The 25,890-nt window shown below is 38.1% G+C and overlaps 1 protein-coding gene across 1 annotated transcript in view; it reads left to right on the top strand.

The window, feature by feature from the left end:
* LOC140143035 (uncharacterized) overlaps window positions 1-25,890 on the top strand; it is a 131,812-nt gene that overhangs the window by 83,349 nt on the left and 22,573 nt on the right. The window contains exons 31-39 of the mRNA XM_072165077.1: window positions 1,426-1,470; window positions 3,588-3,760; window positions 6,043-6,110; window positions 6,896-6,996; window positions 7,296-7,565; window positions 8,041-8,201; window positions 10,082-10,187; window positions 16,737-16,981; window positions 20,421-20,592. Coding sequence (XP_072021178.1) covers window positions 1,426-1,470; window positions 3,588-3,760; window positions 6,043-6,110; window positions 6,896-6,996; window positions 7,296-7,565; window positions 8,041-8,201; window positions 10,082-10,187; window positions 16,737-16,981; window positions 20,421-20,592 — 1,341 coding nt within the window. The remainder of the gene's footprint in view (window positions 1-1,425; window positions 1,471-3,587; window positions 3,761-6,042; window positions 6,111-6,895; window positions 6,997-7,295; window positions 7,566-8,040; window positions 8,202-10,081; window positions 10,188-16,736; window positions 16,982-20,420; window positions 20,593-25,890) is intronic.

Here is a 25,890-nt window from a genome sequence, read left to right as displayed (position 1 = left end):
AGAATTCTGCACTAACTTTCATATTTCTATCCGTTTACATCGCTCTAAACACTGGATAAATTTCCCTTTTCTAGGCCTATAATGTACAATGAATATCTAGTAATTCAGATTAAACCTTGATTTTTTTTATATTTTGTCATTTTGACTGTCTATTTTGATGATAGTTTTGCGATATTTTACCACTTCCAAGTTGGACCATCGGCCATATTTGATTACCTTATTCCCAATGCCCCTTGCCTATTACCCACAATGCTGTGAGTAAAATTAGCCTAAGTTCCTCTCCTCTTCCTAAAGATTGAAGACCATGCATAGCTTTTAACAGACACATGGATTTAACCTATTATTTCAGGATGTTGGTGCATTACTGGAGTTCAGAAATAAACAAATTAACCCCATGAGAACTACCTGCCGATTGGCCAAAAAGAAGCTTTCATTATCGATTGGACCAATCAACAATATTGTTAGAATAATTTCATCATGCAAAAAAATTGGGGTGAATTATTTGCAAAGCTCCATTCTGATTGGTGATTAAAATGAAGCTATCACGTAATTGACCAATCAGAGGCAATGTTAGATTGGCAGGTAGTGCTCAGGGGGTTAAAGATGGCCGATTTGATAAGAAAAATACCAGAAAATATATCAAAAAAGAATGTCAAAATAAGTCCAGAAGGACTGAAAAATTAACAAAATGGATGTGCACTAATAAAATTAAAATATTACTTTACCTCCATGCATCATGAAAAATTAATTTCATGCTGTATTCTGAGCGATGTAAATGGATATAAATATGATGGTTTGTGTAGACAGAATAAGCTTAAAAATATACATAAAGCTTGTTTTAAGCTTTCTGTGTGTGTTTTCAAGGATCAATTTCATGAGTATTTAATTTCGCGAATTTGTAGACCTCATGAAATTCGCGAAATTAAATACCTCGCGAAATTAACTTGTTTTACAGTACCTATGTGTCATACCTTCTGTACACCAAATATGAAGTTTCTACTCAAGTCTTTAGAGCCCTTTTTGGCTGCAAATTGGCCCCTATACTGATAAGACTGAAAACAGCTAATCCAGGTTAATGCCACTTTTTGGGCAATGTTGCGGCAATTTGTTGGTACAGACATTTGACAACATGAATTTAAGCGAATATACATTTAGTATGCGCTTTGGGTGTTATGCCATTCTCCTTGTTCCATATCATCACAGTCATGCAGTGATAGCTGGCCCCCATCCAAAAACATCTTGGTATTCACTTCTATCAGTTTGCTTATACTGTTTAATGAAGAGTTCATTATCATACATGATATTATAACTGTTTTATTTCAGCATTTCAATCATTGATTTTGAAGATCAATGATCTAGATTACATGCATTTCAACTTTAGAATAGTCATCTTAACTGTTAACCTTTTTGATATTTTGTGTACAGGTCAATCACCACGCACACCGCCACCATCACCCACTCCGGGTACAAGTAAGTTGAGTGTTAAGTTCTGTCATATCAATATAGTTTCTATTATAACTGTCTCATCAGCTTTGCTTTCCCTTTTACTAAAATGGCTGACACTTATAATACAAAATGGATGAATTGTAAGTTTTCTGTGGTCCTTGATGAACACCCAAACATGGTCCTTTTTTTTTAAATAGAGGAGCTCATTGTGACTGTAACTCTTGGTGACCAATATAGAGAGCAACTAATGCCTGACATTTCTAATAATATAAATATGAAGATCGACATGGACACAAAGAAGTGGAAAATTAAAATTAATTTAGACAAAAATAATGCTGACTTTTGTTGAAATACTAAACAGGACATCCTCCTGCCACTCTCCATAGGGCAATTTGAAATGTATGGTTTGGTTTTTAAAATTGGATTATTTCAGATAATCTGTGTGTAGATATCATGTTTCTGGATCAATCAGTGGTTATAACTTGTTGTCTCTGTGCAGATATACATGAAACATTAAATTTCAATTGATGTTTTACATACACATTTCGTTGTTTTAGTTCTTTGTGGATCAAAGACATCCAAATAATTTTTGGCTTTCCTCTAGGCAAATTGCTCAGATATTCTGTCATGGCTTTCCTGTCAGGTATGTCTTCTGGATGTCTATGTAGATGTCCTAGCCATGATAGCTGTTGTTTCTTTATTTTCTTGCTCTAATGGGTTTCTTAGATCTGCATTGGATATTCTGTTAGGTCATCCAAAGTCTAGCATCCATACTGCTATTAGGACAGTCAACCTGTAGACTTTGAAGTCTAGCATCCATACTGCTATTAGGACAGTCAACCTGTAGACTTTGAAGTCTAGCATCCATACTGCTATTAGGACAGTCAACCTGTAGACTTTGAAGTCTAGCATCCATACTGCTATTAGGACAGTCAACCTGTAGACTTTGAAGTCTAGCATCCATACTGCTATTAGGACAGTCAACCTGTAGACTTTGAAGTCTAGCATCCATACTGCTATTAGGACAGTCAACCTGTAGACTTTGAAGTCTAGCATCCATACTGCTATTAGGACAGTCAACCTGTAGACTTTGAAGTCTAGCATCCATACTGCTATTAGGACAGTCAACCTGTAGACTTTGAAGTCTAGCACCCATACTGCTATTAGGACAGTCAACCTGTAGACTTTGAAGTCTAGCATCCATACTGCTATTAGGACAGTCAACCTGTAGACTTTGAAGTCTAGCATCCATACTGCTATTAGGACAGTCAACCTGTAGACTTTGAAGTCTAGCATCCATACTGCTATTAGGACAGTCAACCTGTAGACTTTGAAGTCTAGCACCCATACTGCTATTAGGACAGTCAACCTGTAGACTTTGAAGTCTAGCATCCATACTGCTATTAGGACAGTCAACCTGTAGACTTTGAAGTCTAGCATCCATACTGCTATTAGGACAGTCAACTTGTAGACTTTGATAGCGTCATTATTAAATTCTACTTCATTATTGGTCACAGTCTGTCCATCTGACCCTTAGTGGGCCTACCATCATCCCAACTGCTATTAGAACAGTGAAGCTGCAGACTTTGATGATAGTCTTATTTAATTCTACTCATTTATTTGTGATAGTGTGTCTATTACATGAGTGGACCTATCGTCATCCATACTAATATTGGAACAGTGAACCTGTATACAATGTTTGATTGCCTTATAAATTCTACTTAATTTTGTATTTTTTCATAGTCTGTCCATCTGACCCTGAGTGGACCTACCGTAATTCTTACTGCTATTAGGACACTGAACCTACAGACTTACTGAATTCTAATTTTGTATTTGTTATAGTCTGTCCATCTGACCCTGAGTGAACCTACCGTAATTCCTACTGCTATTAGGACACTGAACCTACAGACTTACTGAATTCTAATTTTGTATTTGTCATAGTCTGTCCATCTGACCCTGAGTGAACCTACCGTAATTCCTACTGCTATTAGGACACTGAACCTACAGACTTACTGAATTCTAATTTTGTATTTGTCATAGTCTGTCCATCTGACCCTGAGTGAACCTACCGTAATTCCTACTGCTATTAGGACACTGAACCTACAGACTTACTGAATTCTAATTTTGTATTTGTCATTTAGTCTGTCCATCTGACCCTGAGTGGACCTACCGTCATCCATACTGCTATTGGAACAGTGAACCTACAGACTTTGGACGTAAAGGTTGGACAGAAGCAGAGGACTACTGCCACGAGAAAGGAGGACATTTGCTCTCTGTACATGATGATGATGAACAGAGATTTATTAATGATATGGTAAGAAAACACTGATTATTCTATGTATATGAAACATAGGTGTAGATCCCCAGGGGATGGGGGATAAACCCCAAATATTTGACATGGAATAATATAGAATAAGAGCAAAGATACAGCCTGTAATGCAGGCCTACCCAAACCCCTTTGGCTCAATATGGACGGGACAAGATACAGCCTGTAATGCAGGCCTACCCAAACCCCTTTGGCTCAATATGGACGGGACAAGATACAGCCTGTAATGCAGGCCTACCCAAACCCCTTTGGCTCAATATGGACGGGACAAAATTGACTCAAACTTGCAGTCAGGTTCTTCTTTTAAACCCATTTGTAACCAAAATTCACATTAATGGTGGCCAAGTTGGTGTGAAAAAGGCTTAAAGATGGTAAAAATGCATGTCCTCTACATTCTAAAGGAAACATCATTTTAAGACCTGAATTTGTGAAAAACTGAAGTTTTAAAAACAAAAACAAAAAAGTAAACATTATGAGAGCTGTTAAGGTATGAAATTCACCTTGATTATATAATGGACATAATTGTGTGAGAATATCAGCTGGATGACTTTGGCAAGGGGAGGACTTGGCTACATTTATAACCCCTACTAGGTTGATGGATGACCTCCGTCCCCCATATCACAAAAGAAATCTATGCCACTCATATGCAATTATGTAAACTGATAATTATATATTTTGTTCTTATGAAAAAAAAAGATTTATAGTATACATTAGACTTTCACACATTTATTATCGCTGATCACAGCTAGTGATCCAATCAACTAGTAAGCACTGATTATTCAGGAATTGGCCGGTCTTACTATAATAAAAGATACTACTCCCCATGCCAGAAAAATACAGCACTAATTTTTTTGAGATTAAAAGATATTATTCTGTTTGCCCAATTGAAATATAACCTAAATTACAATCCTTTAATTAGTTCTAACTGGCAATGAAAGTCAAATTTTCATATTTGGTCAATTTTTGGAAATAAGGGCCAAAAACATGTGTTTTAGGGTGTTTTTCATATGCTGTGATAATCAAGCGCAAAGATTTGTACAAAGACTAATGTCAAGTTATGGCTGTTATGCATTCTAATTTTTAGAAAACACAATTTTCTAATCTTTTTCATAACCATTTATCAAAAATAACACAAAATGTTAAAATTGTGAACTAACTCTTAGCCTATACTCAATAATTTGAATGCTTAGACTTTTGCCAAGTCGTAGAATTTTGTACAATTGTAAGAAAACAGTTTTTGGCTCATTTTTCCAATTTTTTTTTCCAAATTTGACTTTTATTGCCAGTTAGAACTATTTAACTATGATTGATTTGGCAAAACAAGGTAATATCTTTTTAATTCGCAATAATTAGTGCTATATTTTTCTGGAATGGGGAGTGGTTGGTGTCTGATGTCACATGTCAATCAAACTTACAGACCATTTTCTTGGGATGATCAAAATTTTAGTAATATGAAATTTCTTTCCTGAAGGCACCATGTCAACAATGCCAGAAAAGTTGCTCTTCACCTTGTAAAAGTAATTCATTTTCTCTGCTGAAGGCACCAGTGCTACTAAGCAATAGTAGAGTTTTATTTTTGATCAAGGAGACTTTGATTGGCAGACTCCGCCTATAGTTTCTTTAATTCCAAACTTTTATTACCGGTCCATATAAAACCTTAGTCACAACATAATAAACAAAATCAGCTGTTTATAGTCAGTAGAATTTCAGGCTAATTCAGTCATTTTATGAGAAATGTCGGGGCTCCAGTATATACTGTTTCACACAAGAACCAAAATACAGGGTGTGCAAATGTAAACCAATCTTTGTTTCTTTGTTTCAAAACCTGTATTTTTTCAACTTTTTGGGAAAGGGACAAAATCCTGCAATTTTTAAGCAGTCAGAATCTTTTATAGGCTAAGATGTTGTTTATTTTATGTTAATTTTAATGTTTGGATATAAAATAAAATAGAAGAAGTGTTTGCCAAAAATTTGAGTGCATAAACTAATACTTTGTACAGGTCTTAAGGCTTGATTGTCAGCACATACAAAAAACACCATATAAAGCACAATGTTTTTGGCCTTATTTAAAAAAAATAGCCAAAATTGCCAGTTTGGTCCAGAAAATAAAGGATTAGGATTTAGTTTTATTTGGCAACAGGATAATATTTTTTTAATCTCAAGATATTATTGGTGCATTTTTGTATATATCTTTGATTTGGTGATATGACTTTGAATTTGTATGTTAAAAAGTAAGATACTATAACAGTTGTTTTGTGTGTATTTGATAGCTGCGTTATTTCTTGGTGACTGAGTATTGGATTGGATTAAGGGAGACCAGTGGCAATGGCATGTACAGGTAAGATCAATTCTACTGAATGGGCCTGCATCAAATGACTCACTTTATTTACATGTACCTCACCTGCTAGCAGTTCTTTGGATGAATTGAATATGAATAGTAAATCAGTTACCCACACACATGTGATTCACATCAGTGTTTAACATCTTTTGCATGAGAAATGGTAACAAAAGGTTTGCACTTTATTTTAGAGCCAAATTCTTCACATTGAATCCTCTCCACACATGTGTCAACTGCAGATGACAAGTCTCATATTATCTTTGAAAATTTGACAATTTCAGAATTACACATTGATATGACCATATTTGGAATCAACATGAAAAATGCATTAGAATGAGTACAAACAAGTTTTGTATTGGTTTAGTGGTTCTTGAGATAGATCTTGATCATTTGATCAAGTATCTCAAAACGTTGACTTTTTATGTTGAAGCTTATGGGCAGCTCGCAGAGCATTAAAAAAGATAAATAATTGATTTTACTTTGAATTTGCCAGTAAAATTTTGTTTAAAGTTCGGAGAAGGATAATACCGATATTCACCATACTAGACTTTATGAAGTCTCTTTGATTTTTTTAATCCAAAAGGGCTACTTTTTGTCATAATTTTGGAATATTTTTTCTTGAAATAAACTTGCTTAAAAATCAATTTTCAAGTCTCAAACGTTTGTGAAGAACTGGTTGTGAAAATTCTGCTTTTTGCTTTGCAGTTCATCATCATACCCTTTGCCAAATTGATTCTGGTGTTGTGACACTAACATAAGTTTGTATTTTTTCCTTTATTCTTTAGTTGGAGTGATGAAACTGTTTTAGATTATACCAATTGGGCCAATGGACAGCCTGATGACAACAATGGAATGGAACAGTGTGCTGAACATTATGTAGATCTCAGTAAGTTTTACCAATTAAGTCTATTTGCATCTTGCAGGGATTTAGACCAAGATTTATTTTGAGACAAGTAAACAAGTAATTATGAAAGCTACATCTCAAAACTAGACATTGGTCTTTGTAGGCCTATTGATCCATGGGTTTGCTTTAAGCTTACCAGGCTTACACATATATGGAAATGGCTTCATTATTCTGAATTATAAATTTTTTTCAGTGTTCACTTTCACTGATCTCCTAATTTGATGTGGACATATTTCACCCACACCATATAATTTACTAATCATTATTTACAATAATTTCAGATAAAGGCAAATGGAGAGACATGAATTGTGGCATACCCATGGCATTTGTATGTAAGAAAGACTATGACAATATCCAACCAGTCACACACCTACCAACAGCGCCCCCACAAGGTGGTTGCCCAACCAATTGGATCAAACTTGATGATAGGTGTTACCATGTAGAAGGTATCAATGATGCGCAGAAAGAAACATGGCAGGGTGCTCGTGATAAATGTGCACAACTTACATCTGGTGGCATACTGGCTGTTATACACTCTCAAAGAACACAATGTAAGTGTGTTTTACAATTATGAAATCTACTTATATTTTTAGTTTGTTCATTCATTGAATATTAGTGCTCACATGTACAACACATACAGGGCTGGGGAGTGATTGTTATCTATAGTCATGTACATATTTTGTATGGGATGTTATACATTGTACATATATTATGTATGAACTGTCCAGTTGTCCTCCAGTTTTAAGAGACAAGCCAATCCTAATAATTCCAGCAGTTAACTTTAAGGACCTGTTTTGAGTATCTTTTCAAGTACTAATACCCTGCCACTTGCTTTAATATTATAAGAGGGATTATTTCAAGATACTGCAAATTTGATATCATTTAGGTGAAAAGTGTTTATTTCATATACCAAAATCCAAGAATGTCACTGCCCAGTGCCCAACCAAAGTAACTCAGTAACAAGGATTGATGACATTTACCTGCTGGAGATTGTCATTATAATAGTAATGTTCTTTGTCTGTACAGCGGAAATCACAGCTCTGATGATATCTGCAGCTAGCGATGTTTGGATTGGCTTATCTGATTTGGGAGCTGAGAGTAAATTTCATTGGGTTGATGGAACTACTATGGATTATACCAACTGGGCTTGGGGTCAACCTGATGGTAATATTTTACTACCAGATGGGGTAAGTTATGAGGGGTACATATTAAGAATTGAGATAGACAAGGCAGGTAAACAATCTGATTTGGGAGCTGAGGGTAAATTTCATTGGGTTGATGGAACTACTATGGATTATACCAACTGGGCTTGGGGTCAACCTGATTGTAATATTGTACTACCAGATGGGGTAAGTTATGAGGGGTACATATTAAGAATTGAGATAGACAAGGCAGGTAAACAATCTGATTTGGGAGCTGAGGGTAAATTTCATTGGGTTGATGGAACTACTATGGACTATACCTACTGGGCTTGGGGTCAACCTGATGGTAATATTTTACTACCAATGAGATGGGGTAAGTTAGCAAGAGCTATTGAGAGGCAGCAAATATGGAAGTAGGCTAGTAGTTGGAATCATTGCATGAAATATCTCCCTGGGTATAATCCCTGGCTGTAATAAATGTGTGGCATGAATCCCTCTTTTTAATGTCAACAAGTGTGAGAGATTTCATATGCAGGCTTGACTACATCCTAAACTTGATTGCATCCTGGGTTTGGTAAAGATATAGGTACATATTTCACTGATCTGATTGTGCACACTAACCAGAGAACCAGGACTCGCCTGGCCACCATACACACATGGAGCAAAAATTGGGGGTATTTGGTTTTGAGGTCATGTGTCATCACATACTAGATGCATTAGAGAGACACACTTGATGCGATGTTATACGCTTCAGATGAGATGCACAATTGCTTCTGTGCACCGTCAGCATGAAGGACCCGAATACCCCCAATTTATCCCCATAGCTGATGGCTGTATTATAGGTGGCGGTGTATGGGGGAGTCCAGGTTCTCTGCTTTTAATTCTGTGATACTAACCTACACAGATAGTGTGCACACAGGTATTGGTGGTACAACAGCACTGACCATCACTACCAAACTTGAGGTGAAAAATAGTATAATGTGTGAGCTACTAATAAAATTAGTGAGAATTGCCTATATTCTGAGTTGCATATAACCAGTGTTGCCAAAACTTTTCAATGCCATGGTACAGTGAACTGGCTCACCATGCCACAATGAATGACTCTCAAGTAGCCCAATTTTTCCAACAAAGCGGCCAATACCAGAGATTTGGACGGTTTTACCCAAATTTGGAAGGTAAATCACTCGTAGGCAAAAAAGCACTTGACTGATAAACTTCTGGTACTCAACCGACTGATGAACAAATTGTCACAAACCCCATTGTTATTGAAATTTGTATTTTCAGACTATAAACCTTTATAATTTGGCTATAGTGAAAGGAAAATACGTCAAATGCATGTACAGCTGTATGATACTTGCAAAAGTAGCCACATTTTATGCAAGTAGTGGCATGTTTTTTTGAGTAGTGGTAAGCAGTATTTGATTTTTGAACTATTCATGCCAAGCAGGAAAAGAAAAGGTTAAAGGTGCATACCTACTATGAATTTGGTTTTATACCTGAAGTGACCCCTTAATGACCTTTGACCTTAAATACAAATAAATTGTCTACATTCAATTGTCTATACTGTGTTCATACTTGTGTTCTCTTTAAAGCAAGTAGAAGTATAGTTCTGAAATGCACAGGCCTATGTCAGTGAAAAAAAGAAGTTCAGTGGCCAACAAAAAGTAATTGTGTGTAGTAGGCCCTATAAGATAAACAAGATTTTCTTTCTGAATTGGCCGCATTTTACGTGTAAGAAAATTAACCGCATTTCACTCTAGCTAAAGTTTGGGCCCTGTTGGTACTTTCCAAACAACCCCATGACTGTCGAGGTAAAATGAATTTATTATAGATGACCAAATAGTGACACAAAGCAGCCTTTTGAGATAACGACAGTATGTGATACAGACAAGAAATTGTTTTTCTATTCAATTTATATTTTGCAGAGTAAGAGTGACTGTGCCAAGATGATTAATGAAATGGATGAACCTGGCAAATGGAATGATGTGGCATGTGACTCTATCAATGCATATCTATGTCAAACTATGCCTAGTAAGTATCAGGGTGTTTGTGTGGGGGTCTGTCATGGGGATGCATGGAGTAGGGGGATGATGATGCCGATGATGCATGTGATAGATGCATAGGGGGGGAAAGTGCCCCCCTGAGAAAAAAGGAAAGTGCCTCATACAAAAAAAAAATGAAATAGAAAATCAGGGAAGGCAAATGAAAAGAAAAGGGGAAGAAAAGGAAGTAAAATCAGAAAAAGGAAAAGAAAAGAAGACAAAAAGAAAAGAGTGGATAGGGAAATTCAAAGAAGCTTCTCAAAATTGCCTGGTGCATTGATCGTCTGTGCTACCTGTTTCCCACCAAAATTCACCCTGTTCATGGGCCAAAATAGTGCAAAATACCAAATTTTACATGCTACGTACACACATTGTCCTATTAAAGCCCCCTTTACATGAACAGTCTCTCTAAAAAATAACAAATATTTAACGGTATACGAGGTGGTATCAAAAAGTTTTTGAAATCGCCCAGAAGTGAAAGAGCTAGATATAGATGAAATTTTGTCAGTGTAATCACGGATCCTTATGTACATTATGGTCCAAAAATAGTCTCATAAGAATGTTTACTTTCTTTACAGGTGGCACTAGATGGGTGGTAAGTGAATGACCTGCGAAATGAGGCATGCAGCGTGATTAAGTTCCTGCATTTGAAGGGTTAGGCCTACAATGTCCAGAAAATCAATGATGAAATGAAAGTTGTGTACGGTGATGCTTGCCCATCATATGGATATGGCACTATTGCTTTTGAAAAAGGAATTTCCAAACTGGCCTCATATCCCTCACAAAAGAGCCAAAAAGTGGACGTCCATCAGTTAGGGATGATGCGGCCACAGTGAAGAAAGTGCAGGATCTTCACTGGTTATGATCTTCAAGGTTATGCGCTTACCGCCCATCTAGTGCCACCTGTAAAAAAGGTAAACATACTTATGAGACCAGTTTTGGACCATAAGGATCATTGATTACACCGACAAAATTTCATCGCTATAGCTCCTTCACTTCTCGGTGATTTCAAAAACTTTTGATACCCCTTGTATGTATATATCCCACCAATAATACGGGATCAAAATTACGCATTTTTTCATCTTTGCCCCCCCCGCAAAACCAGGAAGAATTTTATTATCTCCCCCACCACCAAGAAAGCTGCATGGCTATGCCGTGGTTTGAGTAGGGTGGGCAGGCATGGTGAGAGTATTGTGAGGGGGTGGGATTGATCCTGACAGTGGTGATGTAATATCATAATTACCAGTTATATATGAAAAATTATTATTGGAAAGAATACCCGCAAACACTTGTGCGGCAGTATCTACCCTGTCATTTCCAAAACAAAATACCCTTACCCAGACCACTTAAACACTCCACAACAGGCGGCTCCACATGATTGCCACAAAAAAAAGTAACATTTTTTTCCAAGAAAAGAATTTATTGTCTGAACTAAGTTCATACAATAGTAATATTTTTAGAGAGAGAGAAAATGAGGAAGAGAGAAAAAACAAAGAAACATCGATGTTAAGTGATAACTTATTGCATTTAAACCATACAGAAAGATTTTCCAACTCAGTGTTTACAATAGTAATTGGATCAGAAAGATTTGGATGTGAGACGATGACATTAGTATCATCTGCAAAAGTTACAAAATTGAATTTGTCAGAGGAGAATACAATATCATTTAAGAAAATAATAAAAAGCAGTAGACCTAACACTGAGCCTTGTGGCACAACACATGATACAGAACGAAATGATGATTTATGATTTTTGAAGTCAACATACTGAGTTCTGTTCAAAAGGTAATTCTTGAACCACTCAAAGGCACTTCCTCTGACCCCATAGTGATTAAGTTTGGACAGGAGAATGTTATGGTCAATGGTGTCGAATGCCTTCGAGAGGTCCAAAAAGATTCCCATGGAATGAAAATTCTTATCTAGGTCAGAAACAATTTTATCATATGCAGTGATAAAAATTAAGTACGTTATGGTATATCCTATATGTTACCATACATCATGACTCTAAAAATGATTTTAAAAATGATAAAAAAAAGTGCATTTAGGTTTTCGGGCCAACTTCAGGAAACAAACTTTTTGTAGCCTAATGATTAGTATAATTGGCTGTGTAAACCTTGCCCACCCCTTCTCGGCCTGCTACAAATTGCTTTCCCCCCTCGGCCTGCCAAAAATTGCTTTCCCCCTCTCGGCCTGCCAAAAATTGCTTTTTCCCACTCTTGGCCTGCCAAAATTTCTTTCCCCCCTCTCGGCCTGCCAAAATTGCTTTCCCCTCTTGGCCTGCCAAAACTGCTTTCCCCTCTCAGCCTGCCAAAATTGCTTTCCCCCTCTCGGCCTGCCAAAAATCCTCATTCATCCCCTTTGCACATGCCAATTTCTTTGGAACCCAATCTGCAAACCTTTTAATGATTTAGATATATAATGCAAGCATAGGGAGCAGGAAATTTTGCATATTAGAACGTTTCGGTACTGTTTTCTTAAGCCTTTTTATTTTATTTAACAGGTACCTCATGAATGTGTCCAAAATATCTCCCCCCCTTTGACTTGCCAAAAATTGCTTGCCCCCATTTGACCTGTCAAAAATGGCTTGCATCCCACTATTTACTGGGGGTAATTATTGCACAGCCCCTAATCATGAGGTCAGTGGAACAATCCATCTTTCTTGAAGTAATGATATTTGCTGCCATCAGTCGAATTTAAGACAGTTAAAATTGGTTGCAATCACTCTTACACAGTGACATAGGGTATGTTTCATTTTAGCCCCATTGGTTACACCATATACATAATAATAAATTCTATAACTTTTCAAGAATAGTCTATTTATATTTGATAATATAACATAAGTTTTGCCCTTTTTACATCAATTCATATTTCCGATAATTTGCCCAAAACTAACGTCTCGCATCATACCTGTGCACTGCATTTTGTTCCATTACTTAAGTCTCTCATCATACATGTGCACTGCATTTTGTTCCATTACTAAAGTCTCTCATCATACCTGTGCACTGCATTTTGTTCCATTACTAAAGTCTCTCATCATACCTGTGCACTGCATTTTGTTCCATTACTAAAGTCTCTCATCATACCTGTGCACTGCATTTTGTTCCATTACTAAAGTCTCTCATCATACCTGTGCACTGCATTTTGTTTCCATTACTAAAGTCTCTCATCATACCTGTGCACTGCATTTTGTTCCATTACTAAAGTCTCTCATCATACCTGTGCACTGCATTTTGTTCCATTACTAAAGTCTCTCATCATACCTGTGCACTGCATTTTGTTCCATTACTAAAGTCTCTCATCATACCTGTGCACTGCATTTTGTTCCATTACTAAAGTCTCTCATCATACCTGTGCACTGCATTTTGTTCCATTACTAAAGTCTCTCATCATACCTGTGCACAGCATTTTGTTTCCATTACTAAAGTCTCTCATCATACCTGTGCACTGCATTTTGCTCCATTACTAAAGTCTTTCATCATACATGTGCACTGCATTTTGTTCCATTACTAAAGTCTCTCATCATACCTGTGCACTGCATTTTGTTCCATTACTAAAGTCTCTCATCATACCTGTGCACTGCATTTTGTTTCCATTACTAAAGTCTCTCATCATACCTGTGCACTGCATTTTGTTTCCATTACTAAAGTCTCTCATCATACCTGTGCACTGCATTTTGTTCCATAACTAAAGTCTCTCATCATACCTGTGCACTGCATTTTGTTCCATTACTAAAGTCTCTCATCATACCTGTGCACTGCATTTTGATCCATTACTAAAGTCTCTCATCATACCTGTGCACTGCATTTTGTTCCATTACTAAAGTCTCTCATCATACCTGTGCACTGCATTTTGTTTCCATTACTAAAGTCTCTCATCATACCTGTGCACTGCATTTTGTTCCATTACTAAAGTCTCTCATCATACCTGTGCACTGCATTTTGTTTCCATTACTAAAGTCTCTCATCATACATGTGCACTGCATTTTGTTCCATTACTAAAGTCTCTCATCATACCTGTGCACTGCATTTTGTTCCATTACTAAAGTCTCTCATCATACCTGTGCACTGCATTTTGTTCCATTACTAAAGTCTCTCATCATACCTGTGCACTGCATTTTGTTCCATTACTAAAGTCTCTCATCATACCTGTGCACTGCATTTTGTTCCATTACTAAAGTCTCTCATCATACCTGTGCACTGCATTTTGTTCCATTACTAAAGTCTCTCATCATACCTGTGCACAGCATTTTGTTTCCATTACTAAAGTCTCTCATCATACCTGTGCACTGCATTTTGCTCCATTACTAAAGTCTTTCATCATACATGTGCACTGCATTTTGTTCCATTACTAAAGTCTCTCATCATACCTGTGCACTGCATTTTGTTCCATTACTAAAGTCTCTCATCATACCTGTGCACTGCATTTTGTTTCCATTACTAAAGTCTCTCATCATACCTGTGCACTGCATTTTGTTCCATAACTAAAGTCTCTCATCATACCTGTGCACTGCATTTTGTTCCATTACTAAAGTCTCTCATCATACCTGTGCACTGCATTTTGCTCCATTACTAACGTCTCTCATCATACATGTGCACTGCATTTTGTTCCATTACTAACGTCTCTCATCATACCTGTGCACTGCATTTTGTTCCATTACTAAAGTCTCTCATCATACCTGTGCACTGCATTTTGTTTCCATTACTAAAGTCTCTCATCATACCTGTGCACTGCATTTTGTTTCCATTACTAAAGTCTCTCATCATACATGTGCACTGCATTTTGTTCCATTACTAAAGTCTCTCATCATACCTGTGCACTGCATTTTGTTCCATTACTAAAGTCTCTCATCATACCTGTGCACTGCATTTTGTTCCATTACTAAAGTCTCTCATCATACCTGTGCACTGCATTTTGTTTCCATTACTAAAGTCTCTCATCATACCTGTGCACTGCATTTTGTTTCCATTACTAAAGTCTCTCATCATACCTGTGCACTGCATTTTGTTCCATTACTAAAGTCTCTCATCATACCTGTGCACTGCATTTTGTTCCATTACTAAAGTCTCTCATCATACCTGTGCACTGCATTTTGTTTCCATTACTAAAGTCTCTCATCATACCTGTGCACTGCATTTTGTTTCCATTACTAAAGTCTCTCATCATACCCGTGCACTGCATTTTTCATTACTAAAGTCTCTCATCATACCTGTGCACTGCATTTTGTTCCATAACTAAAGTCTCTCATCATACCTGTGCACTGCATTTTGTTCCATAACTAAAGTCTTGCATCATACCTGTGCACTGCATTTTGTTCCATTACTAAAGTCTCTCATCATACCTGTGCACTGCATTTTGTTCCATAACTAAAGTCTCTCATCATACCTGTGCACTGCATTTTGTTCCATTACTAAATTCTCTCATCATACCTGTGCACTGCATTTTGTTTCCATTACTAAAGTCTCTCATCATACCTGTGCACTGCATTTTGTTCCATTACTAAAGTCTCTCATCATACCTGTGCACTGCATTTTGTTCCATAACTAAAGTCTCTCATCATACCTGTGCACTGCATTTTGTTCCATTACTAAAGTCTCTCATCATACCTGTGCACTGCATTTTGTTCCATTACTAAAGTCTCTCATCATACCTGTGCACTGCATTTTGTTCCATTACTAAAGTCTCTCATCATACCTGTGCACTGCATTTTGTTCCATTTCTAAAGTCTCGCATCATACCTGTGCACTGCATTTTGTTCCATTACTAAAGTCTCTCATTATACCTGTCCACTGCATTTTGTTCCATTACTCAAGTCTCTCATCATACCTGTGCACTGCATTTTGTTCCATTACTAAAGTCTCTCATCATACCTATGCACTGCATTTTGTTCCATTACTAAAGTCTCGCATCATACCTGTCCACTGCATTTTGTTCCATTACTAAAGTCTCTCATCATACCTGTCCACTGCATTTTGTTCCATTACTAAAGTCTCTCATCATACCTGTGCACTGCATTTTGTTCCATTACCATTTGTGACCTGTTCGCACAAAATTAGCAGAAAGTTGACAACTCTCTCAGATATTACAGATGTGAATTCTTATTGTATAAGGTTTGTAGGCATGCCAAACATGTTAGCATTGCTCCTTGCTTTGGTCTTCAAAAATCAATATTCCGTCTAGAAATTCCTTAGTTTTCTATTGAAGCAGGGGTGTCACCAAGGAGTGCAGGGTATAATGCATCTCCCCCTCCAGATGATAAAAAGGGTCCACTGTTTAGGGAAAAAAGGAAAAAGTGTACTTAAGAAGGTCCAAAGAAAAACACAGGGACAACTTTTTCATGGTAAATCATTCAAATTAGCCTGATTAAGGGTTAAGTCATTACATAGTGTAAGCAAATAGATTTAGGTAAAGGCAGGTCACATTGTCTACAGGAAGGGACTTTTGAAATCGCTACTATTTCCAATCCAGACCTTAAACTCATCCCATGCCTGAACATCATCACATAAGGTGAACAACTAATGGTCTATTGTGTTCATTTTCAGACCCTTCTCTACCCATCATTCCACCTGACTCCGGTACTTGTATCAATGATGGCTACTTTGACTACTTTGGCACCTGTTACAGAGTCTACCCAGTTCTCAAGACTTTCTCAGAGGCTAAGGCTATGTGTGAAGGTGATGGCACTATACTAGCTACTGTTACTGATGGTTTCCAGGAAGCTTTTCTTGAAACTCAATTATTTAAGAACGGTGATGAATCATTGTGGATTGGTTTGCTTAATGATCAGGTAAACACACATAATTTGGTCAGATACAGATTTTGTTGAAAGGGTGCCCTCAATTGGTCAAAACTGACGTCTGTGAATGAGAATGCAGCCCACTGCATGCTGTGTCAATTTAGGGATTCAATAATTTTATTCTAATAAAATAAATTACTAAAAACTGTCATATGGGCATGAAACTTGGTAGGTACAGTCAACAGTTAGAGTCAAATTTTTTGGAAGGTCATTTTGGGGTCATCTGAGGTCACCCAGGGGTCATCTGAGGTCAAATTACTGAAAACTCTTGTATGGGCATGAAACTTGGTGGGTACAGTCAACATTTAGAGCCAAATTTTTTGGAAAGCAGGCGGTTCTGTGAAAGCAGGCGAGACGCATGGTTCAATAACAGCCTTGTTATGAAAATAGGAGCAACTTTAATTTTTCATCCCTCTACAACATTCAAATTGACCTTGGAGTCTCATAACTTGGTAAATATATGTCCCACACAAAAATATGTTACATTTTTGTAATCCTTAGGCCCAGACGAATAATTTGACATGTTTTTAGTGAATTTAGAGCATCTTTAATTTTTGCCCATGTATGATCATATTTATTCCACTGCCAAAGAAGGGAAATTTGAAAGAGTGTGCCAATCACCGGACCATCAGCCTGATTTGTCATGCAAGTAAAGTGCTTCTGAAGATCATCATCAAGAGAATGAAGAACAAAATGGAGCAGGAAATATCTGATGAGCAGGCAGGATTTCGTGAAGGAAGGGGTACTAGGGACCAAATTGTCAATATCAGGAATGTGATTGAGAAATGCAGAGAGCATAGACTTCCTCTTTACATGTGCTTCATAGATTACAGTAAAGCTTTTGACTGTGTTAGCCACCCTCAGATGTGGGAAACTATGAAAAATATGGGTTTTCCAAGTCATCTTGTGGATCTGATCAGCTGCTTATATGAAGACCAAGAATCGGCAGTCAGAACAAGTAGTGGAGACACAGATTGGTTCAAGATTGGAAGAGGCTTACGACAGGGCTGTGTGCTATCACCAAACCTATTTAACATCTACTCTGAAGACATAAGGAGAACAGCTTTGGAGGGGTTTGAAGGTGGAGTGAAGTTTGGCGGTACAAGAATTACTAACCTGAGGTACGCCGATGATACCACTCTTATTTGTAGCAGCAGAGTAGAGCTGATTGATCTTTTGAAGCGCATCAAAGAGGCCAGTGAAGAAAAACACCTTCTCCTGAACACAAAGAAGACAAAAATATTGGTTGTAGACAGAGAGAGAAAAAGTGATGAGTTTGTGATAGATGGACAACAGATTGAGGAGGTGAAGCAATTTGAATATCTGGGTTCAATGATTAACAACAGTGGTGACAGCACAACTGAAATTAAGAGAAGACTGGCTATTGCAAGGACAACTGTGCAGGGCATGTCAAGCATATGGAAAAGCAGAGGCCTATCCATTGACCTCAAGGTACGCCCGCCCGTGCAACTGTGTTTTCCATTGCCACTTATGGATGCGAGTCTTGGGCTATGACCAAGAATGATAGGAAAAGAGTAGATGCTTTTGAGATGTGGTGCTACAGGAGGCTTCTACGAGTGACATGGAAAGACAGGAGAACAAATTCCTGGATCCTTGACAAGATTGGTACAAGTCTAACCATCAGAAGCGGCATAATGGAGAGAAAGCTGAAGTACTTTGGCCATATTGTCAGGAAACATGGAGGTGTAGAAAAACAGATTTTGCAAGGGGCCATGGAAGGCAAGCGAGGAAGAGGGCGTCCACCAACATCTTGGACTAATGACGTGAAGCTGGTTTCTAACCAGGGAATGCAAGGTGCAACACACTTGGCATCGGATCGAGTGAGATGGCATACTCTTGTGAAGACCACAGCAGCGCTACACAGCGCCACCTGACACAGAGAGAGAGAGATGATCATGTAGGGGTTTTGCGGGATCTTTTTAGGATCACAGGGTTCGAATACAGCTTGGCAGACAAAATATTTGAATTCAGCATACCCAAATTAACTACAATAATTTAATTGCCAGCTTTTACATGAACTTGCTGCTTGATGCTTAAATAAGCACATATGTCCAAAATAGAACCAGTCTATCATGCGCAGTGTGATTGGCACTCCTAATACAGATTATTTATTGATTGAAAGTTGAATCCATGAAATGGTTTGAAAATGAGGTAGTTTTGTAAAACTCTTATATTTCAAGAACGGAGTGGTCAATTGTCAAAATTCAAAAGTATCTGATTTATTCCTCAACCACATTTACCTCATTATTTTTGGTTCGCACATTTTGATACCAAAAAAATTAAATTTATGACAATACAGTTCTTTCAGGGACACCCTGTATAAAGTTGTTGCCAGGCTATGCAACTGTATGAAGACAGCTGTGTAAGGATAGATAATTGGATGGGTTCATTTTCAATGGCAGCACAAGAAATTTGTAATAGCAAGGGGGGGGTGTCAAAGTGAAATGGGGAGCGGTAAATCAGAGAAGTTACCTGAAGCTCTGTGCCCTAGTAACACTGTTCATTTAATGCTCAAGGGTAGCCATTGATGAGTTGCTCAATATAATTATATTTCATTGAATTGCTCAGAAGTAGGTCCCTAAATTGTAAGGTAGTTAATGAGGACTGTTCATTGATCAAGGAAAAATGATATCTTGCTACTGTTAAGCACAGGTCCAAATTCAGGATTATTTATGGAATAATTTCTCAAATCTAGACCTCCTCTCCCTCCCTTATTTGCTTGCAAGTAGTGGTCTTCACACCCTTGAAAAGACTTTTGAAGGGTGTTTTAGTGGACCCTTTATTCATTTTTCATTCAATTTGGGGCTCATGCATTTTTAGCCTTAAAAGTGGACTTTTTTCCAAAGGGCCTTTTTTGGGTGGTGGTGGTGGGGAGGTGTAACTACATCCATGTACCCACTCCCGTACCCTTACGATATGTAGTAGGCCTAATCCCATGATCCCATCCCGTATACCATAAACCGTACCCTTTTTTTTGCGCAAGTTGGCTATGCGCACCCGCGTGCGAGTCAAGTGGCGCGGGGACGGTACGCTGACCCGCTAATGACGGCGCTATTTCTGCTAGCCAAGTTGACGCATTGGTTGGCATAGCCTGTAAACAAACAGCCGCTAGGTGGTCTATATATTTGCCCGAAAAAGTCACTTTTTTACTGATTTTAAGGCCAATTCTTGACCATTTTCAACCAAATTTCGACCCTGCTATCTCGGTATATTCCTCGATCTCCCGTATGAATTTGGCAACATTTGGATCGAAACTGAGGGAGCCTTTCATGGACTCATATACAGTACTCATACTCACATACATACAACATTAGCCTATTTATAGTATGATGGACTATAGTAGAGCATTAAGGTAACAGTGAATGGTGGTAAGTATAATACAAGATAATGTTTACATGCTTTGTTGCAGGCAACTGGTAAATTTGTATGGTTGGATGGTTGGCCTGTGTGGTACACCAACTGGGGTGATAATGAGCCAAGTGTAGGTGATGGAGAGGCTTGTGTTGTGGTTACTGCTGATGGTATATGGGATAACATACCATGCAATGAACAGCATTACCCAGTCTGCTATAGCTCTGGAGGTACATGGTTTGCAAGAATTCACTGCTATGAGGAGCATGGTTAAAATTGATTGAAAACCATGGTTTTGAGATCACAGCGGGCCTATAGTAATTTTAACCATGCCCCGAATAAAAAGCAGTCAATAGTTGTTTTTTTATTTACCTAATCTTAAGATTCTTGTCATCTGTCTGGTTAAAAGCATCGATTTTGGCAAGAGAAATAAATAGTTTCAATGCAAACAGCACAGATTACAATCTGTGATCTGTAATTATAAGCGAAAACATTAACACGTAAGGGGCTGGCATTTTCTTCGGAAGGGGGTCCCAAATATGTCGGTGACGGAGTCAATTTTTGTCTCGCCTGAACTTTGTTCAGGATGGGACTTAGTAATCACTATTTCTGTCTGTCCGTCCGTCCGTCCGTGTGGATGTGTGTGGGGGTGTGTGTGTGGATGTATGTGTGTCCGTCCGGAGCTGTATCTGGGGAACCGTAAGACTTACGGCGACGCTACTTGGTGGGAGGAAGGGTATCCAAGTTTGCTCCGTAACCGTATGTTTTCGGTGAAAAATATGCAAATTAACATAGCTAATTTGCATAATTTATGCGAAAATCAGCGCAAATTGATAGCGGAGTTTGTGGACAGACTATCTCAAGATCCGTCGGGCGCATGGTAACGAAACCTGGTGACAGGAATGATACACACCTGCTGATCACCTGATTAGTAGCGTTGCGGCGAAAAGTATGCGCATTTAGTTGTTAATTTGCATAATTTATGCGGAACGATTCTACAAATATGGTTGGAAATCTGAAGAAATCCGCCTTATGGAGCTGTATCTGGGGATCCGTAAGATCCATAAGCCCTATGATGATGAAACGTGGTAGGGGTAGTATGACCAGAGGATCTCAACCCGATTCGATTTTCAGCGCAAAATATGGTAATTAAGTACCTAATTTGCATAATTTATGCATAAAATGCAAAACCTATTTTCTCGGAGACTAGGGGTCGTACGTTCTTCAAACTTGGTGGGTGGGTGCATCTTCACCCCAGACAGAACAAGTTTGTATTGGTTAGTGCGTCAAGGTCACCCAAGGTCATCCAGGGGTCATCTGAGGTCAAATGACTAAAAACTGTCCTATGGGCACGAAACTTGGTGGGTACGGTCAACATAACGTGGTAGGGGGTAGTATGACCAGAGGATCTCAACCCGATTTGATTTTCAGCGCAAACTATGGTAATTAAGTACCTAAGTTGCATAATTTATGCGTATTTGATGCGTATCAAGCAAAAAACCCTTGTGAACAGCTTATCTGGAGATCCGTATGGGGTACAGTGATGTAACTTGGTGAGGAGTAGTGGGGCCAGAGGTTCTTGACCTGATTAGATTTTGAGCGTAAATTATGGTATTACGTACCTAATTTGCATAATATATGCGTAATAAGCAAAATACCTTGTGAACAGATTATCTGGAGATCCGTATGGGGTACAGTGACGTAACTTGGTGGGGAGTTGCGTGGCCAGTGTACTCGACCTAATTTGATTTTTCAGCGCAACATACTTTATCCAATTTCGTGAGGTCAAAGGTCACATACAAGGTCAAAGGTCAACTGAGGTCACCAAATCTTTTAATAACTAATTTTCAACTGTGCATCACATATCCAACTAACAGCTTGATCGATCATGTAATTAAGGAAATATGACGACTTTAAGGTTACACAAAGAGACGTATAAAAAACGTATAAAAGACGTATAAAGTTGTTCTCTAAAACAGAGTTTTCTCAGTAATCAAATATCGCAGCGAGTGAAATGTTGGTGCATTGGATGTAGCTTAACATTTTTGTGTGTGTTATATACAAATTATTAGAATAAATTTTAAAATCCTTCGTTTAAAGCATTTTTACCCACCATGTTCACAAGATCAAAAACACGTTCCATGAGGTTTTTTTCAAATGTGCGCTCCGTATAAATCCACACAGAGCGATTGTTTTCTTCTTTTTCGTATTGTATTACAAATCGATCAAAGAAATAATGTTGCCATGGGGAAGAACCAAATACAGTACCGATTAAATTTTAAAAGCCTGTTTTGGGGGAAAATTTTGGAGAATTTGCTTGAGAAAAAGCTGGTTTGTGAAATTATCGATATCTTGATTACGAGGCGTTAATTTAGACATCTGAATACCTACATTATTTCTCAACATTCTGCCAATTGCTATTCCATTTGATTTTCACTCCAAATTGAAGCTAGTTTTGCAAAAAACGAGGTTGTCCTATATCAGTTCGTTCAAAATTTCAGCGCCGACATGCGTGTTTATTCTAAGAGCCATAATGCGGACGCGATTGTAATCATATGTAATTGCATCCAATTATAGTTATATCATCCGCTTTGAGAACAGTCAATTTGTGTAAGTTGATCTGTGGCGAGTGGATAGAGCGTTGGACTGGGAATCTATTATGAACTATTTTTGTGGGTTCGAGTCTCCGTGTGGCTGAATTTTCTTTTTTTTTTTTTCTCTTTTATATTTTTACTTCCTTTCTTTCCTCTTTTCTTTCTCCCTTTCTTTTATCATTTCTTTTTTTTTCATTTCTTTCATTTCTTTCTTTCTTTCTTTTTCGTTCATTTTCTTTCTCTCTCTTTTCTCTTTTCACTATTTCTTTATTCTTTCTTGCTCCTTTCTTTTTAGTTTTATTTGATTGATTCGCTGAGTGCAGTGAATCGTGATTGATTGTTTTTCACTTTGTAGGCCTGCTAAGTCTGTCTTGTTGATTTTCATCCCAAATTCGATTTACAAATAATTGCTTTTTGATATAGGCCTAGTCATATTGTTGTTGTTGCCTACCCTTACATTGTAATCAGGGGAATAGCAGCATTGATTTCATCAAAGATATCAAGGCTATAAATTTAAAATCAACACATTTTCCAGGGCGTAGCTTGACGAAGTGCCCCCCCCCCGGCATCCGAGCTCCGGGCACGAGCTGAGCCAAGTTTCCCCGGCAAGTTTCATAGCCTTTTCATGTCTTGACCGTGGATCGATATTCTATTGTAAGTAGGCCTACGTCCCGGTACGGTTGTTCATTTTCTGCATGGCTGTTTCTGTTATGAACTTACGCCCCTCTGAAATCAAGCGCATGAAAAACTCTCGGCTAACCTTAAGATAGTCGCTTTCCATGTAAAGTATAGCAAAGTAGCACTTTCAATGAGTGATAACTCGTAAAGGAAGCATCTTTCTGTTTTGATTTATTTCATGAAATAGTTCTTTGGTATTGCCTAATTTGATTTTTCAGCGCAACATACTTTATCCAATTTCGTGAGGTCAAAGGTCACATACAAGGTCAAAGGTCAACTGAGGTCACCAAATCTTTTAATAATTAATTTTCAACTGTGCATCACATATCCAAAAAAAAGCTTGATCGGTCATGTAATTAAGGAAATATGAGGACTTTAAGATAGTCGCTTTCCATGTAAACTATAGCAAAGTAGCACTTTCAATGAGTGATAACTCGTAAAGGAAGCATCTTTCTGTTTTGATTTATTACTTTGATGAAATAGTTCTTTGGTTTGCCAAATTTTTGGAAGGTCATTACCGGGGTCATCCGAGGTCACGCAGGGGTCATCTGAGGTCAAGTAATTAAAAACTGTCGTATGGGCATGAAACTTGATGGGTACAGTCAACATTTCAAGCCAAATTTTTGGAAGTTCATTTTGGGGTCACCAGGGGTCATCTGAGGTCAAATTAGTAGAAACTGTCATATGGGCATGAAACTTGGTGGGTACAGTCAACATTTAAAGCCAAATTTTTGGAAGGTCATTTTGGGGTCACCAGGGTCATCTGAGGTCAAATTAGTGAAAACTCGTATGGGCATGAAACTTGGTGGGTACAGTCAACATTTAAAGCCAAATAAAACTGTTGCATGGGCATGAAACTTGGTGGGTACAGTACAGTTACCATCAGCCAGATAATCGTGCCCAGCCGATAACCGCCAAATTCATTTACCTCTCTACCAACAGTTATCGCAAAAAGCAGGCGGTCACAAAAGCAGGCGAGACTCGTGGTTCGAGAACCGCCTTGTTTTATGACCCCCTATCACAAGCAAAAATTTTACGACCCCCCATCGCGGGTGAAACATTTATGACCCCCCCTTCCAACTACACAGACTCAAGAAAAATTATTCATTGCCGGAAAAATTAAAAGTGAAAAAAGTGTGTGGAGCGCGTTAAAATTTTTATTGTAAGGGTAAAGAAGGCGCGCGGAGTGTGTAAAAATTTTGCATAGATTGTATGCACATTTCGATTGCGAAGTTAAAGAAAATTTTGAGTCACCAGCCCTTAATAATTCTATAACCCCCTATTTTGGGTGTTAAAAAATTATACCCCCCTATTTTTGGTCTGAAAATTCTATGACCCCCCCTGTATTTTTGGGACCCCCCCCCCTTTCCGAAGAAAATGCCAGCCCCCTAAGTATCGTCATTTCACGCTGCGAACAAAGCACATGCAGAACTATGCCTGGGGAATAGTTACTTTTGCGGGCACGCCCTTTTAACCAATCAGATGGCAGGAATCTTTAGATGAGGTGTTTGCAATAATTGCTCTGATGACAGTTTCATCACACAATATGAGGGGTGGTCAATAAGTTTGTAGAACAAGGTACTATCTATCTCACTTTTGAACATGGTCATTCATCTCTGTAGTTCCAGAAATCACTAATTTCTACTGGACACTGTTGTCTCTGTACTGGCCATCCTTCCATTATGGCTTTGATTAACTTTTTCAGCACAGGATCTATCAAAGTTTCTTCTTTGATTTTTTTAGTTGAGCTTGTGGTTACTGGAAGTGATGTCATGATCATAACAATATAAACATCTATGTCATCTTCCATACTTTCATCAGGATGCGATGATGCATTAATATCTACAGCTCGAGAGAGAGCGTCAGCTGTAAATAACAGTTTACCTGGTGTGTACTCTAACTCAAGATCATATCTTTGCAATCTAATGCGCATCAACTGTAATCTTAGCGGACTTTCAGAAAGTGGCTTCTTAAATATGGCTACCAATTGTTTGTGGTCCGTTTCAGCTTGTACTTTCTGGCCATACAGGAACTGATGAAATCGCTTGATTTGCGCGTATCGCGTTTCAGCGCTTGTCATTGCCGAGATGCATAGGCTATTGGTGCCCACTGCTCATCATTGTGTTGTTGGAGAAAGACTGCTCCAAGACCGTCATTATATGCATCAGCAGATACTTTGCATTGTTTATCTGGATTATAAAACTTAAGTACAGGGGCTGAAGAAAGCACTTTCTTCACTTGCTGCCAAGATTTTTC

Source organism: Amphiura filiformis, chromosome 20 (genome assembly GCF_039555335.1).
Source record: "Amphiura filiformis chromosome 20, Afil_fr2py, whole genome shotgun sequence".
Classification (NCBI taxonomy): domain Eukaryota; kingdom Metazoa; phylum Echinodermata; class Ophiuroidea; order Amphilepidida; family Amphiuridae; genus Amphiura; species Amphiura filiformis.
Note: the sequence above shows the minus strand (reverse complement) of the source record. Positions and strands in the feature narration are given on the sequence as shown.